At 33.1% G+C, this 15,979-nt stretch overlaps 2 protein-coding genes across 3 annotated transcripts; one reads left to right on the top strand and one right to left on the bottom strand.

Annotated features, from left to right (window-relative positions):
- Nucleotides 1-158: 158 nt before the first annotated feature.
- Nucleotides 159-6,922, bottom strand: LOC115884252 (dual specificity mitogen-activated protein kinase kinase 6). The gene is made up of 7 exons (XM_030902756.1): nucleotides 6,693-6,922; nucleotides 6,522-6,581; nucleotides 6,297-6,462; nucleotides 6,026-6,245; nucleotides 5,774-5,970; nucleotides 5,472-5,716; nucleotides 159-5,411 (listed from the first exon to the last, which is right to left on the bottom strand). Exons 2-7 carry the CDS (start codon nucleotides 6,578-6,580, stop codon nucleotides 5,297-5,299), a joined length of 1,002 nt encoding a protein of 333 aa, XP_030758616.1. The 5' UTR covers nucleotide 6,581; nucleotides 6,693-6,922; the 3' UTR covers nucleotides 159-5,296.
- A 194-nt stretch (nucleotides 6,923-7,116) lies between these two features.
- On the top strand, nucleotides 7,117-14,845 carry LOC115884251 (diacylglycerol kinase epsilon). Of its 2 annotated transcripts, XM_030902755.1 has the most exons (12): nucleotides 7,118-7,340; nucleotides 7,395-7,596; nucleotides 7,650-7,818; nucleotides 7,869-7,999; nucleotides 8,053-8,200; nucleotides 8,254-8,393; nucleotides 8,481-8,558; nucleotides 8,620-8,765; nucleotides 12,112-12,280; nucleotides 12,350-12,515; nucleotides 14,405-14,550; nucleotides 14,624-14,844. In XM_030902755.1, the coding sequence occupies exons 2-12, from the start codon at nucleotides 7,423-7,425 to the stop codon at nucleotides 14,744-14,746; spliced, it is 1,590 nt and encodes a 529-aa protein (XP_030758615.1). In that variant the 5' UTR covers nucleotides 7,118-7,340; nucleotides 7,395-7,422; the 3' UTR covers nucleotides 14,747-14,844. The 2 variants fall into 2 exon arrangements, with proteins under 2 accessions (XP_030758614.1, XP_030758615.1); XM_030902754.1 differs by having other exon boundaries at nucleotides 7,117-7,596; nucleotides 14,624-14,845.
- The last annotated feature ends 1,134 nt before the right edge of the window (nucleotides 14,846-15,979 follow it).

Here is a 15,979-nt window from a genome sequence, read left to right as displayed (position 1 = left end):
GTACGTATATAAAAAATGGCGTCACAGTAGTCTTTGAAAGGACAATGGATAAGTTTTGCTAAAAACTGCGAAAAAGCAAGAAAAAAAATTAGGAGGAAATAGCTTATAAACAAACAACTATATTGTGGTAAAATTAGTAAGAAAAAGACACGTTGATATCTTTACTGTATAATTTCATTATCACACCTTTTATTATTACACTATAATGCATATAAAAAAAACATTACTTAATGGTAATAACTTATCTCGAAATTCTGTGTAAAATAATGCATAAGGAAAAATATGTTAAAATTGTTATTTGTTTTTAAACGGTAATAAAAATATTTTAAAATTCATAAAACTGAACGTGGTCGTTTGTCGGGTAGATCAAAAATATTTATAAAAACAAAACAACTTCCTATTAAAATAAACGCATATAGTATATTGTGTGACTAAATAAAAAACGACGTCACGGTAGGAGTATATAAATAACATTTTAGTTCAAGCTTTACCATGCCTAACGCTGAAGTTCTTAATAGCTGATCTGATTTGGGATTCGGAATTTTATATTTTTTATATTGTAATTTTAGTATTTTAAAATAAGACATGATCAGCTGTCAAAAGCTCCAGTGAAAGCCATATTAAAGCTATATTTCTACCGATCGCCAACTGTATATAATTAAATTAATAAATTAATTTTTAATCCACCCAAGATTTTTTTTTGTTGAAATAAAATAAATATAAAATTACTGAAATCAAAATAACTGATTATTCTGTAATATATTCTTTTATCAGTCGAATTATTTTGAACTAGATTATTTGTAGCACTGTTTGGGGTTGAAAAATAAATATACAGGGCGGTCCAACCTTAACAAGACGATTAGGCAAGTTATATGAATAAGATGTCCGTTATATTTCAAAGTTGATCATTTCTCTCATGACGCCCTCTAAATTTTTAGTTTATTGTCTAAAAAAAAATAACAGACCTTTGTAAACCCTTAATATTCACAATAAACCAGCGGCGGCCCGTCAGGTGAGGCAACTGAGGCGCCGCCTCACCTCGAAATTCTATCTTTTAGTAGTACACAAATTTATTTCCAGCTAATCGTATATTTATATTATAGCAATATTAATATCGAATAATTTTATTAAAATATACCCAGCTTTTTACTTTTCGACCGGTCTAAACCAATCGATCGCGCCATATCATTTCTGTTTTAACTGGACTACAATGCATCTTTTCGTTCTGCGTTCCTGAGGCGTAATTTTTGCCGCCTCTGCCGACCTTTTTTTATCAGTGAACTAAAACGTCACACATTGAAATCAGTGGGTCGGGGAAGCGGAGGGAAAGCGTGAAATTAGCTGCTGCAGAGGCGACAGCCAAATCGCTTAAGTGCAACGCTTACAAACTTGATTGTTAAGTTCAAAAATAGTTCGTGCTTGATATGGCTGGATAATGCGATATTATAATGCTCTTTGTAATTAAAATTAATCTATTAATTGATCTTCACGAAATACCCCATCAATAATTGTGGAAATAATATCGTATATCGAAGAGAGTATAGAATAAATTTGAATAATATGAACTCTTGGCATCCACGCAATACTGGTCAAAATAATTAACTTTAGATATTTCGGGGAATTACTAAACGTCACGTCTGTTCGGTCGGTTTGTTTTATGCTTTTGTGAGTAGCAAGTAGTGTGATCTAGCCGTAATTCAGAGTTTAGTGATTTATTTTGTAATAATCAGACTTTAAAATGAATCACGTACATGACATTGTGATGTCCCTTCTAGAAACCCCGTTTTCCAGAAAACAGGAGGATGAAAAGCGAGAGGTCTTACAGGAAAACAGACCTACTCCCCAGATAAGTGTTATAACAAATGATAAAAAGACAAATTAACAATCCCGATTACAAGTGTTCAAGTCGAGCGGGATTTTCTTGTCTAAAACGGATAAAATCTTACTTAAGGAATACAATGTTACAAGATAGACTTTCTGCTTTGTCTTTATTTTCAATTGAAAAGGAGCTGTTGGTTACCCTTAGTGAGAACGAAGGGAAGTTTTATGATGACATAATTGATAAATTTGCCATTCTTAAAGACAGACGAATAAACTTAACCTACAAGGAATAATTCTTATACAATTACATTTTGTAACTATTTTTTACTTGTTTGTTTCTTATTTACATATGTCGTCGCATCGAGCGTCGTAGAGCTTGATGTGACAAATTCCGTCTTACTAACCGAACGAAAACCTGAAATTAGAGCTGTTATATTACGATCATTAGATTAGTTAGCTAATACCTAATATATGTTTAAGTTATATTATTTATACTCTGAAGAAAAAAAAAATAAAGAAACAGTTCCGATGATGACTTTTTTAATAAGTTATGCTTACAAACTTATTATATCTGAGGAGCAAAAAAATCTCTAGCTTATTGTTGCTTAGCTGCTTAAAAAACAAAAAGAAAATAAACAAATAAAAACAAAAAAAAGTTCTTAAGACATTTTTAGTAGGTTAAACCTTCAAACATATTATATCTGAGGAATAAAAAAAATTAAACTTGTTGCAGCTTAGACCCCCCCCCCTTTCGTCCGCGTTTGCGTCGCCTCATTTCAGTGCCCCAAAGAAGATTTATTTCCCATTTAAATTACATAGGAATTTGCAACTTTTTACAAATAATTTTTTTCTCTCTCAATCTTGTTCTCTCGCAGCCATGACAATATTCTTGTACAGAATTGAACGCTCTACAAAAAAGGTCTCTCAAAATTTTTCGATAAACCTACCCCTTCAAAAGTTATTCACGGTTAAAGTTAACCTCTCGGTAAATTGCTAAATTTTTCAACTTTTTTTGACACAATTATGATTATTTTTGAATAATTTAATCTATTACTGTAAAAATATACAATTTTGATGGTGTTGAGGTTAGGAGTTAAGAAATCTTCAAGTCTAATGAAATTTAAACCATTTATATATAAGTATAGCTGATTTATTTTAATAAACATTCTTTAGTTGGATTTTGATTTTTTTTATGTTGGCAAGAATGTTTGTAAAAATAAATTCAAATCGTCAACTTAACAGAAAAAAAATGTTAGGAAAATAACAGAAATTTACCGAACTTACTTAAAATTATTTAATTAAGTACTGCAAAAGAATACAAGCTCAAAAATAATAAGTATTGGAATTAACTACCTGTCATGCATTCAAAATTGTTTTACATGATTCAAAGTTGTTTATCATGGTATCATGAAAATTGCTTATTTTTCAAAAAATAGGTTAAATTTTCCAAAAATAATCATAATTTTGCCAAAAGTTGAAAAATTTAGGAATATACCGAGTGGTTAAATTTAACCGTGAATAACTTTTGAATGAGTTGGTTTATCGAAAAATTGTAAGAGCCCTTCTTTGTAGAGCGTTCAATTCTGTACAAGAATATGTGATTGTCATGGCTGCGAGAAAACAAGATTGAGAGAAAAAAGATTATTTGTAAAAAGTGGCAAATTCCTATGTAATTTAAATGGGAAATAAATCCTCTTTCAGGCAAGGTTTACTGTGAATATTATAAGGGTTTACAATGGTCTGTTACTATTTTTTAGACAATTAACTAAAAATTTAGAGGGTGTCGTGAGAGAAATGATAACTTTGTAAATAACTGACAACCTAATGAATATAACCCTGAAAAATATCTGATAATTTTTGAATTAGTCATATTTAAAACAAATTTGGTACTTATGTAACTTCATTTAGTTGCCTAGTCAAGGTAAAACACTCTGTAGATATTAAAATAAAATAATTTCAGTCCAATAACTATATACACATAAAAAAGACAAGGACTTACAGGTATAATGTGATGTTTATAAATTCATCAAATTTTTTAACTATTATTTACATTAGTAATCGATAACTACCCAGTTACCATAGAATACACGGGGCATTACTATAATAATTTTGTAAGAATTTTTCACTAGTCGATATACCGCGTGATCGAAAACAAAACGACGTCATAGTAGGCGTAGAAATATAATGCCTCAAGTTACATATTGGTTTGTGTTACCGTTTTTCATTTCTAAGGCAACTTGACGCCGTTTTTTCGATCATACGGTACATGAACGAATTGATTCAAAATATCAAGTAGTTTTCAATGAAAATTATAGAAGTATTCTGTAATTAGTAAACATTTAAATCAGTTAAAATGAAGCAGTTATTTTTCTCAGTAAATATCCAGTAATTTTCAAATATACAGAGATCATATTTTTGCAGATTCATGTCGGCAGCTATCAAAATGTTGATAAAAAATATTAAAAAACTCTGTATTTGTGAGAGTTAGCTAACACTAAAATAGTTTTTTTCTTCATTATTAGGCCAACAAAACTATCAAATAGTTATTTTAATTCATTATAATGAATATTATATACGATTGGGGAAAAAAATGGCGTCAAAGTAGGCTTTGAAATGACCATCGACTTTATAACACCGTTCAGTTGATTTTTAATAAATAACTTAAAGAGATTTACTCAAATAAAATACTCATTGATTGCAATTTAAAACGGTACTTTGACACCGTTTTTTTCCCACCATACAATGTTTTTGTTAAGTTGCTTTTGAGTATACAGGGTGTACCAAAATAATTTCGAAATAAACCATTACTAAATTTTCAAATATTTTCCTGTATTATTTCAGAGATTTAAATCTTAACAAAAAAAAATTATTCTATACACCCTGTATTTAATAAAGCTGACTTGGAACTTGGTTTTAGAATTAAGTAGTTCGTTTTTTTTTCATTAATAGGCCTATGGAACTACAAAAAAATAACAAAATTACATGAATAGGCTATCACTCTTAATATCTAACTTCTTTTTAGTTTATAGTTGTTACAACTAATAAATACTCAAAAAAAATCGAGTTACCTATTTTAAAATATAATGTCAGTTGTTTCTACCCTGTTCTGTGGCTCTTCTGCTTGTAATTTGAACACTAAGAAGCACTAATTTTTGTACTACGTTTCATGAGGACCATCTTTTGTGGATAAAAAAGAATAATAATTCATTTTAAATGTCAGAGAAATATACACAGAGAGGATAGCTTAAGAAGTGCCACATAATTTTTAGGACAGCCTTAACTAACTGTATATTTCTCCCCTACATACAAAAAGAGAATTTTTTGACTAGATAAAAATCAAATTTTAAAAATTAATTTAAGAGTGCCAAATAAATTTTCAAAAATTGAATTAAAAGTAAGAAAACTTGAAGAACAGAGGCAGTAATGTAAGGAATATGATTAAAAGACAATGTAACTAAGAGATAGAGCACGAATCTCAAGGATTCTCATCAGGCAAGTCTAAAATCTCTCCAATAAAACTGGAAATATCCGTTTTTAAGTCTCGATGTTTTGTTAAAAACTCGTGCTGTAAAAGTTGAGCATAGTTTAACCTAAACAACAAAAAAAAAACAAATTCGTATATATTAAATAAATAAAAAAGTTAACTTTACCTGTCGGTGTATTTCTTTTGAAGACACTTTGAAATAAAATCTTCAAATTCTGGAGAAAATTGACCATCCGATGGCAACCTAGGTGGATTATCGGTCACTACCTGTTTAAGTTGTTCAAATGGAGTGCCCCATTTAGGATAAGGGAACACCCCTGTGGCTAGTTCGATTAATGAGATGCCTAGAGACCATACGTCTGACCTTATGTCGTACTGAGATGGATTTCCTTGGGGATCAATTCTTTCTGGCTAAAAATAGTTAAGAAATAACAAAAATAATTTAAAAAATATCACTTATATACTTACAGCCATGTAAGGTTTACATCCAGCATCAATAGTCTTTGCTACAGAGTTGACTAAGTATCCACTAATACCAAAATCACACATTTTAACTTGTCCCTCTCTATTTATAAGGATATTCGATGGTTTAACGTCTCTATGGATAACCTTTAGTTCTGAATACAAATAATGTAGGGCGCTGACAACAGCAAATGTAATTTTTCCTAAAAGAAAAATATTATTTAAAAAAAAACATATATACGAACATGATAAAAATACCTAAAACCGTTTCTGGTATTCTTTGGTCATTCTTATATACTTTAGCATAAAACTTATCTAAACTGGTATCCATCACTTCCATACAAATCCAGACATCACCTTCCCGAAACAAGGCACCATAAAATTGAACGGTATAAGGACAGTCACTGCTCCTCATAGATATATCAAGGTCCATTAACAAACGTTTTTCTTCCTTTGAGTTTACTGTAGCTGTTATACGCTAAAAGAAACAGTTAAAATATTGCAAAAAATAATCATATACGATTATTACTTTCACTGCCATTACTGTTCCACTCGGAATATGTTTCATTTTCTCCACAACTCCGTACGCTCCTCGCCCTAAGTCACAAATCTTCTCTAAATCATCAGCGTTTACTTCGAAGGTTTTATCAGCTATTGTTATGGTTGTCTGGGAATCCAAATTGCCAGGAGGAACTCTTAAAATTTTAACAGGAAAATTAATATTTATTTTACATTCAACTTCTTTTTTACTTACACTGGTACTGGCTCCTCCTGCATAACAATTTTGAGCCCTGGCCTCTTGCGTCCTGCCATTCTAGTTAGTTTTGAAAAAAAAATAAAAGAAAATTAATTCAAGTTCAACAGCAAAAAAAATATAGTTGTAATTTAAATATGATACGAATGGATAGCATGGGTTTGGACTTACTAGGTATTTGCCTTTGAATGTGGCTAAACTTATTCAACAGAAAATACCGGTTTGATTTTTCTATAAACCTTATTTTATCCGCTAAACTCTCAAACGTGACCATAAAAAGTAGCAAGATTTTAGAACCTTTAGATTATGGTAATTTTTCAAGCTAGTAACTTTTCATTTTTATTCCACTAAAAATTTCTTACTAGATTATAGAAAAATTTATTGTTTCTTGGTTTTTACAATACATTATTTGCGATTTTGAATATTTTCTGCCTTTGATATACTATGGATTCGATGTTTTTTGAAATAATTTATTAAATACCCAATATTAGGTTTATAAAAAAATATATTTAAAATTATGTTGGTAGCTCTGGAATAATCCCATTTCAAAATTTGACATTCTGAAATTACCTATCTTTTTCTATCGCACTTGTGGATGGATGATAAATTTGACAGTAGTTAAACGTCAAATAAACAAAACAAAAATAAAATATTTTTGTATAATTTGTGTACATATGTCAGAGTTTTGATAAATTATGTATTTATTTCTTTAACAATTTAATTGAATAGAATATCGATTAAAGTATGAAGTTTAATAAATTAAAGGAGCCTGGTGAAATCGACATTTAATAATTGAATATTCATTTTTAAAGTGTTAAAGTGAACATGATATTCTAATTTAATACAGTAAACTAATTAAATGACTGTTTTTAGCAAGTTCGGTGTGTTTTTCAGCCCCGACATGTGGATTTTTAAAGACGTAGTCCCACCTATAGGTTTTACCACTTTTGCAGGAGCAATAGTTGTGTGCGTTTTAAGTTTTTATATTTTCAAAAAGTTAAGTGGTGAAGGAAACATTGCTGTTCAAGATCACAGTAAAAACCATAGCTGGATACCGATAAAAATTACTGCTAAGGTTCGATCAATTAGTATCGGAGGCTTATTTAAATTAATCAAACTGGAATTTAGGCATGGTACTGCTCTATATGTGAATCATTTTTAATACATGGGATTGGAGTGTATTGCGATTGTTGTGGAATATGTGCAGATCCAGAATGTGTGAAAAAAGCCAACCAAATGTTAAGATGTAAAGCCATCACTAGTAATAGTGAATTTCAACTACATCACTGGGTTAAAGGTAATATTGTTAGAATTATTTATTTCTTGTTTATGATAATTTTTTTGTAGGAAATCTACCTTTAGGAGCTACTTGTTTTATATGTAAGGAAGATTGTTCAATGGAGCCAGGTCTAATAGATTTTCAGTGTTGCTGGTGTCAAAGATGTGTTCACACTAAATGCCAGAAAAAAATTGATGAAGTAATACCATTTTTTAACAAGGAATTCCTGGTAAAAGAACACTGTTTTTGTAGGGATGTGATTTTGGACCTTATAGAGAAATGATTGTACCCCCTTTCTGTGTTCAAGTGGCTCGAAGGAAGGGGGCGTTGAATAAGCATCTTTTACTAAGAGGAGTAAAAGATCCTGGTTGGGATAAGTGGACACCACTGGTAGTTATAGGTAAAGCTTTATATAAAGATATTAATTTTTATATATTCCCATGCTATCTGTAGCTAATAAGAAGTCTGGCAACAATGACGGTGCTTTGGTGTTGTCAGAATTCAGAAAATTCTTGAATCCAGCGCAGGTAATAGACTTAACGAACAGAAAACCCCCAGCGGCTTTGCAATGGTGTGTACTTCTCGCACCCAAGGTGAATAATAGTTTGATGTTAGTAATTTTTCTGAAACTATTCAGGTTGATTAATTTTTGTGTAATACCATGTCTTAATTTGCTGCAGGTTATAAAAGTTTTAGTGGCAGGAGGAGACGGTACAATTTCTTGGGTTTTAACTTCATCTCATAAGTTAGACTTGGATGTAAGAAGTATTTCTTTTTCTCTGTTGCATTGCCTGATTTTTGTTTTGTGATCTGTTCCAGCCAGAACCGCCTTTGGCTATAATTCCTTTGGGTACTGGTAATGACCTGTCTAGAGTTTTGGGGTGGGGGAAGGAAAACAGCCCGGAACCAGATGTACCAAAGATTCTGACAGATATTCAGCAAGCTCGATTATCGCGTTTAGACAGGTAAGGTAGTATAATACTATTAATACTACGATTTTTCATAGGTACAGTTTTCTGTTATTTTAATTTCAAATTTATATAAACTTTTCATCTTAACCCTCAACTGGCGTGGTGAATTTTTGTAACGCTTATGGCGTGCTGGGGTCCGACCGTAACCACCGTATGTTATTACGGTGGTTACGGTCCGACGGACCCCAATTTTTTTCAGTTTAAAATACATGATGAAGAGATTTTATAAAAAGCTTGTTATTCTAACACTGTTTACAATATATTCAAACTTGTGAACAAACAATTTCATTAATTTTCAACAAATTAATAAGAACGGACACAAAAATAAAGTAAAACGCATTTTTTAGGAATTTTTGACAACAGAAATATAACTTGGCTGTGAAACCCATAGAAATTAAAAACATATAAATATATTTTATGATTTTAACGTATTATTAAAAGTACAAACAACTGAAATGTGAAGCTAAAGTAATAAACATAAATAATTATTTTCAACAAAACTAACTAATTCTAAAAATTCTAAATCCCACAGGACGCCGTTAACTTCGCGATCGATCCAGGACTCGCGTGAGTGTGTCACGGGACGCTTTTAACTCCGACGCCGATCCGAGGTCCGTGTTTCGCTGTAAAAAAAGGACGCCGTTCCGATAAATATTTAGCTGTGACCATCGGGACGCCTGTAACGAAGTCGCCGCCGTTTAGAGAGTCGCGTCGTAGTAGAGTGCTAGTAGTTGCTCCGGTATCTACGTGTCTGTGTTCATTAGGACGCTGCTAAACCCGACGCCGATCAGGAACTCGCGTCGTCGTGTTTAAGAGAATGTCACTTCGGGAACGCGTTTTGAATTCGCGTGATAGAATCATTCAGAGAGTTACGTATCGGGAATAATCGATCAAAACTCTAGAGGTACACGGTTGTTATTGTAAATTTACTTTACGGGTCTCTAAATATACATTGTCTTTCACTATTGTTACAATTCGAGGACGTGAACCTTCTTTGATTACTTTTGTACATAATTAATTAGTTAAATAAAAACCTAGTGTTACGTTATAGTTAATTGTGTGTTTTATTTTCTTTTCATCTCATCACTCCCTGGTATCTCCACTGTATAAAAGCTACCCGTATTGGCACGAGTGGTCTCGCAAACACTTTAAACGTTGGGGGTGGCGTCAGAGGAACCGAACCAAGGCAACTCGGCGTCCGTGAGCTTTCGCAAAAACGGGGGAGCATCACAAACTTTAGCTCCCGCTGGTAGGAACAATACTTGATAAAATCAAGTGCGCCTTTAACAGTTGCATATTGGTACCCTAACTTAAAGGTAAATGGCGCGACAAGGCCTAATTCTTAAAGGTAAACGTTTTACAGAGGTTTAAATAGTGCTTGGGGTCCGCTGGACCCCACCACGCCAGTTGAGGGTTAAAATCATTTTCTATTGTCTCATGGTAACCCGAGGGGTGTCTCACTTGGGTAAAAAATGTACATGTACTGCCAAAATATAATTTTACTGCCAGTGACTGCGAAGACGACTGCCTATGTCTGATATATAATTATAGTCGACTGATGCCAGCGACTGCCAAGAAAATGTACATGTAATTCAAACAGTGAGACACCCTTTGTGGTGATCAGAGTATACAATAGGGTGGGTCAAAAAAATCGACTATTTTTTTTCACTTTATATTCTGAAAAAAAGGTTGGTAGACACCTCAAAAAAATTGACATGCTGGAACCACCGGATTCTTAAGAGTTGTCTAAGGTGTCTCTGTTGCAACTTGTTTAAAGCGTTCATGTGTCGGCGGTACGGCACCCAGGTTTCGCTTCCATATAACATGGTCGGGATTGTAATTGCTCGGTACACTTCAAGTTTCGTTTTTGTACTCAAGTCATGATTGTAGAAAACCCTGTCTTTTAATTTCTAGAATGCTCTTGAGACGCTGCTAATCCTGTGCTGAATTTCAGAATCTATATTGGCCTTTTCCGAAAAAAACTGCCGAGGTAATTAAATTCCGCTAGATATTCCGTTAGTTCTTCTCCGATTTTTATAGCATTGTTATGATCTTGCGGGGGAGTGCACATGATTTTGGTTTTGTCGATGTTTAGCTTAAGACCCAAAGCCTCATCAGCCCAGGTATATGTGTTCAACATTTCTTGTAATTGTTGTAACGTGTTTGCAGCTAGAGCGCAGTTATCAGCGTATTGAAGTTCTGTGATGAATTTTGTACGTGTTTTTGCCCTGAGTCTTTTTATGTTGAACATACCTCCATCATATCTGTATCTAATGCCCAATCCTCTCTTCTGCAGTTTTCTGTCCACTATAATGGAGAGCGCTGCCATGAATATGTTGAATAGGAGAAGCGCTAAGACGCATCCCTGCCTAACTCCTGTATTTGTCGGGAAGGGATCGTTCAGTGATCCATGATGTGACACTCTTGACTGGTTGTTGTTATGGAGGCTTTTACATACTGTAAGAAATTTGTTGGGTACTCCGAACTTTTTCATAATTGCCCAAAGTGCATCTCTGTTCACAGAATCGAAGGCTTTTGTTAGATCGATGAATGCAACATAAAGTTTAGACTGCTGCTCTTTTACTTTTTTCTGTATTTGGCGGAGGGAAAATATGTGCCGCGGTTGGTACGAAAACCCGTTTGCGATTCTGGAAGGATTTTTTCTATATGTGGGTGCAGGCGATTTGACATAATTTTTGCAAGAATTTTTCCTCCGATAACCAATAGTGAAATTCCCCGGTAATTTCCGCAGTCTGATGCACTTCCTTTGTTCTTAAATATATTCACTATATTCGCGTTGCAAAAGTCCTGAGGTACCTCTACTCTTTCCCATATTGAAGAGAGCCGTAAGATGACCAATAAGTTCTTTACTTGCACACTTATAGATTTCCGCCGGGATTGCGTCACAGCCAGTTGTTTTTAAGCTGTTTTATGGATGCCATTATTTCCTGTTCTGTTATTGGGGTATCTAATATATCGAGGCTGTTATACTGATGTATTGTGTTTAGTGCTTCTATATTGGGGTTGTTTTCTTGGATATGGCTGTAATGCTCTTCCCAGCGGTTTCTAATTTGCTCTTCCTCTTTTAGAAGTTCGCCATTTTGTGCCATGATTGGACAGCTTACCTTCTTGGTTGGGCCGTATACTTCTTTTACAGCCTCGAAGAATTTACAATAATCGTGATGCGTGGCGTAATAAGATATAAAATTAAGATATTAAATTAAGAGCTCATACTTGGAGAGAATTTTTTTGAAGTGTCTACCAACTAAAATATAGTCGATTTTTTTGATTCACTCTACTATACAAGGTGTGTTACAACTATTTCCTGACATACTTTTAGATGGAAAGTGGAGGTCATTTCAACTAGACACTTAGGATTAAAAATTCCAAACAAAACCTACTACATGTACAATTACATAAGTATTGGAGTAGATGCGCAAGTTGCCTTAAGTTTTCACAAAACGAGGGACAGCATATTTTACGTTTATGGAAGTAGATTATTTAATAAAGTAACTATAACATATTTTTACACAACTGTAATCAATGAATTACTATTTTACTGTTTATTTTTTTTTCAGTTATTGTATTTATGTTTTGGGACACAGCAAGTTGTCACAGCCGATTGTAAGAATCTCGAACAAAGGTTAGATCTGTACTTAGACGGTAACAAAATTGAATTACCAGAGTTAGAGTCTATTGTGATTCTTAATATTCCATCGTGGGGGGCAGGTGTGAATTTATGGAGTAAGTTTATAACAAATAAATAGTCTTTTTATAACCCAAGTAGCATTTTTAGACACAAAATCTCTGCGGAGAAACATTGCAAAATAATTTCGTCACGTTTTTGATACCTACGTTTTGTAACATAAATCGCCTTTTGTTTCGAAACATTTTACCAAAATATGGTTTTGCTACATAAGCTGTAACAATAAAGATCTTAGTGTCACAAATTTTTCGAAACTTTTAAGAAACAGATGTTGCTCACATTTACAAAGATTTCGTACCCGTTTTGTGCCAGAAAAGTTTCTATAATTTAACATAACCTTATTTTATTGTTTGGATTTTGTTCTGCAGTTTTTGCATTTAAGCATTCTTCAAGTTTTTCAAAAGTTTTCTTTAGTTTGACAAACATGATATAATATAGATGATTTGTGTCCGACTCCAAGTCGATTTTATAAAATCATGAATTAAAATTCCGCCATGTCGGCTAGTGATAGCGTTTTTAACTAAAAATATATGTTTTTATTGGCTGTTGAGCTTTTGAACTCATAAGAACGCGTTCTAATTACATTGATTTATATATTTTTATTTTCAGAACCAGGATATAAAAATAAAAATCTATATTCCAAACAAAAATGTTTTGTAGTAACAAATAATGATATATAGAAGGAACATTAAAATATGAAAGTACATTATTAAATTAAACGATGAATTTGCTTTTGCCATACATTTGTTGTGCGAGAAAACCTAAAAACAAAGATTTTAAGACAAAAAAATATGGCGGAGGTCGACATTGTTGATGGGTTGTTTTTATTTTGAAATCCAGATACAGACATAGATTATTTTAGTTTGGTATTTTGTTTCTTCACATTTAGAAACAGTGGCTGCTGAAAACGGGAACATCTTGGACACAAATTGCAGAAAATGTTTTGAAACGTTTCCTCTAAAAGTTTTTATTCCGCATGGAAACATTTCAAGAAACGGCTATAGTGCCACCACATTAGAAAGACGTAATTTTAGAATTTTTTAGAATAAGTGAGAGGGGGGTTAATCTCTGCGACCTTAGATATCTATTGTGTCCCCCTTTCTTGAGTTATAACTCATCATACAGTCCCAGGACTTCCTACGGAGACCCGTGTCCCTCACAGTCGAGGAGCTACGACCCAGGCCGGGTAGACGAAACGGTAGCTTGTGTCGCCTGTTGGGTTTAGAGGTAGGATGTAGGCTCCCGACCCTTGGAGGAGGTGGTAGCTTGTATGCCACTTGCGGAGGATGGTCTCACGCAAGTGTCAGCCACCTCTCCTGTAGTTCTCTTTGGGTTTGGCCCCTTGGAACTTTCATTGTTACTGTTCCCAGTGTCGCTAGGGGTTTCCCCACAGCTTCACCGGTGATGTTTTTATTACTATTATTATCAGATCTCATAGTGTTCCTATGAGTCGCTAGGGGACAGTCGGTCCACTTCTACAGAGCCCCGCATGTAGAAGTAAGGGTAAATACAATGGGGCGCCCCCGGTGCCCCAAGGTTGAGGCTGTCCGTAGCCCCGCCCGGTATCGTTATATGTCTTGGTGCAATTCCCTGGCCACGACACTACAGTCAGGGACAAGACGATGAGTGAGATGCTTCTTAGACCAAGCCAAGTGCTAGAGGGGATTCCCCCCAGCACCTGACCAGGAGCTTCCCCACCAACGACAAGGTCTTGCATCTCCTAGGGGAAGAAGACATGTAATAAAGCCCTATAAAATATATAGGTTTCGAAAACGTTTCCTATTTGTGGCATACCGTTTCCATTTTGTGTCAAGAAACAGACACAATAATTAGAAACATTACCTAAAATATGTCCAAAAATTCTACTTGGGACATATTATACAGTATTGGCAAATTGCTTTGAAATTCATAGTTTTTTATCTTTTAGGTATGGGAGAAGAGTCATCTAGACATTCCCAGTCCTACCACGACGGCGTTTTAGAGGTGGTGGGTATTTATTCTTCGTTTCATATAGCCCAGTTACAAGTAGGAATGTCGACTCCAATAAGATTAGGACAGGCAAAACTAGTTGAGGTAAATACAGATATACATAGTTTTTCTCACATTGTTCTAGTTTTTATGTAATGTTTTTTAAATAATTTTCTAGATAAAACTCAAAGATAAAGCACCTGTTCAAATTGACGGAGAACCTTGGGAACAACACCCAGGTACTCTAAAAGTGAATTTTGTCAATTCTTGCCCAGTTCTAGTTAACCAAAATGATAATTAGGATATTTCGCCCTTTGATATTACTTAAATTATTTAACTATACAGGGTTGTTCACCACATACGACACGGAGTATTGTAGCTAAACGATTAGATTTTTACAAATTGTAAGTTTTGGGTTCGTTGAAGGACTATTAGAGCTACAATTTAAAAATATTTTTACAATATACAGAGTGTCCCAAATAAGTAAAAAATATTATAGTTTTATTTTTTTAAATGGAACACCCTGTATATTATTCCATTTTTGGATTCTACGATTAAAATAAAGGTAAATTTGATTAAGGTTTACCACACTTAAACCTTACCGTGGAAAAATAATGGAACTCCCTGTATATTATTCTATTTTTAGGTTCTACGATTAAAATAAAGGTAAATTTGATTAAGGTTTACCACACTTAAACCTTACCGTTTTTGAAATATTTTCAATTTTATGAAATTGCAGTAAAAATGTTAAGGCTTCATTTCTCCAAGGGTATCAAAGTTTTTAATACTACATATTTACTGAAGATTATTTATTCATCAGATATTGTGTTGCAATAATAAAAATTTTACTACCTTATTCAGAGTGTCCAAAAATTTATATTAAATAATTGCTAGCTTTAAACGGCAGTAACTTGTTTAATTTAAATGGAACACCCTATATATTTTACGTGAATCAGATGCACAATGTAATTGTCTATCAAATTGTATTGTTCCATTTTTTTACCCATCTCTTCAAGTTTTCATAGAAAATGCATTTTCTTATAATTTAGACTTCATTTATCGCTATACCCATGGAATATTGACATTTTAGCTTATTTTTAAAGATGTAACAAATTTTCAAAGGGTACAGATACTAATATTGTCGATATAGTTCGCTTATTTAATTAAACAAAAATAAAAAAAAACTGTTTAAATATTTTTTGTTACAGAGGATCAATTAATATGATCCCAGTATTTCAACTACATTAATTGACTGTTTACGTTGATTAATAATAATTGCTCCAAATACTAAAAAACTGAATTTTGTGTGTGTATTAGACAGTGTGGTATAAAGTAACACCTTATAAATTTATTGACGAATGCTTATTTATAAAAACAGACACATTCATTTTCAGAACTTATTATCATATTGATTTCTCCACATCATGAATCCACATTTATTTCGAATAATTTATTAATTAAAACAATTTAAGTTTTGGTGTTTTTGGTAGGAAATAATGGTGGTATATTTAATTGGTATACTCTTTTACAAAGA

The sequence above is a fragment of the Sitophilus oryzae genome, unplaced genomic scaffold (assembly GCF_002938485.1).
Source record: "Sitophilus oryzae breed Bouriz unplaced genomic scaffold, Soryzae_2.0 scaffold_227_pilon_pilon, whole genome shotgun sequence".
In the NCBI taxonomy this organism is placed as follows: domain Eukaryota; kingdom Metazoa; phylum Arthropoda; class Insecta; order Coleoptera; family Curculionidae; genus Sitophilus; species Sitophilus oryzae.
This window is presented reverse-complemented; position numbering and strand designations above follow the sequence as displayed.

What these genes read in the sequence shown, in the direction of transcription:
- LOC115884251 (XM_030902754.1), top strand. Translation starts at nt 7,381, where the DNA reads ATGACTGTTTTTAGCAAGTTCGGTGTGTTTTTCAGCCCCGACATGTGG. An exon ending in GTGTACTTCTCGCACCCAAG is followed by an intron (nt 8,394 to 8,480) that starts GTGAATAATAGT and finishes AATTTGCTGCAG; the next exon opens with GTTATAAAAGTTTTAGTGGC. An exon ending in GACAGGCAAAACTAGTTGAG is followed by an intron (nt 14,551 to 14,623) that starts GTAAATACAGAT and finishes ATAATTTTCTAG; the next exon opens with ATAAAACTCAAAGATAAAGC.
- LOC115884252 (XM_030902756.1), bottom strand. Translation starts at nt 6,580, where the DNA reads ATGGCAGGACGCAAGAGGCCAGGGCTCAAAATTGTTATGCAGGAGGAG. An exon ending in CAGGAGGAGCCAGTACCAGT is followed by an intron (nt 6,463 to 6,521) that starts GTAAGTAAAAAA and finishes TAAAATTTTAAG; the next exon opens with AGTTCCTCCTGGCAATTTGG. An exon ending in GAACAGTAATGGCAGTGAAA is followed by an intron (nt 6,246 to 6,296) that starts GTAATAATCGTA and finishes TGTTTCTTTTAG; the next exon opens with CGTATAACAGCTACAGTAAA.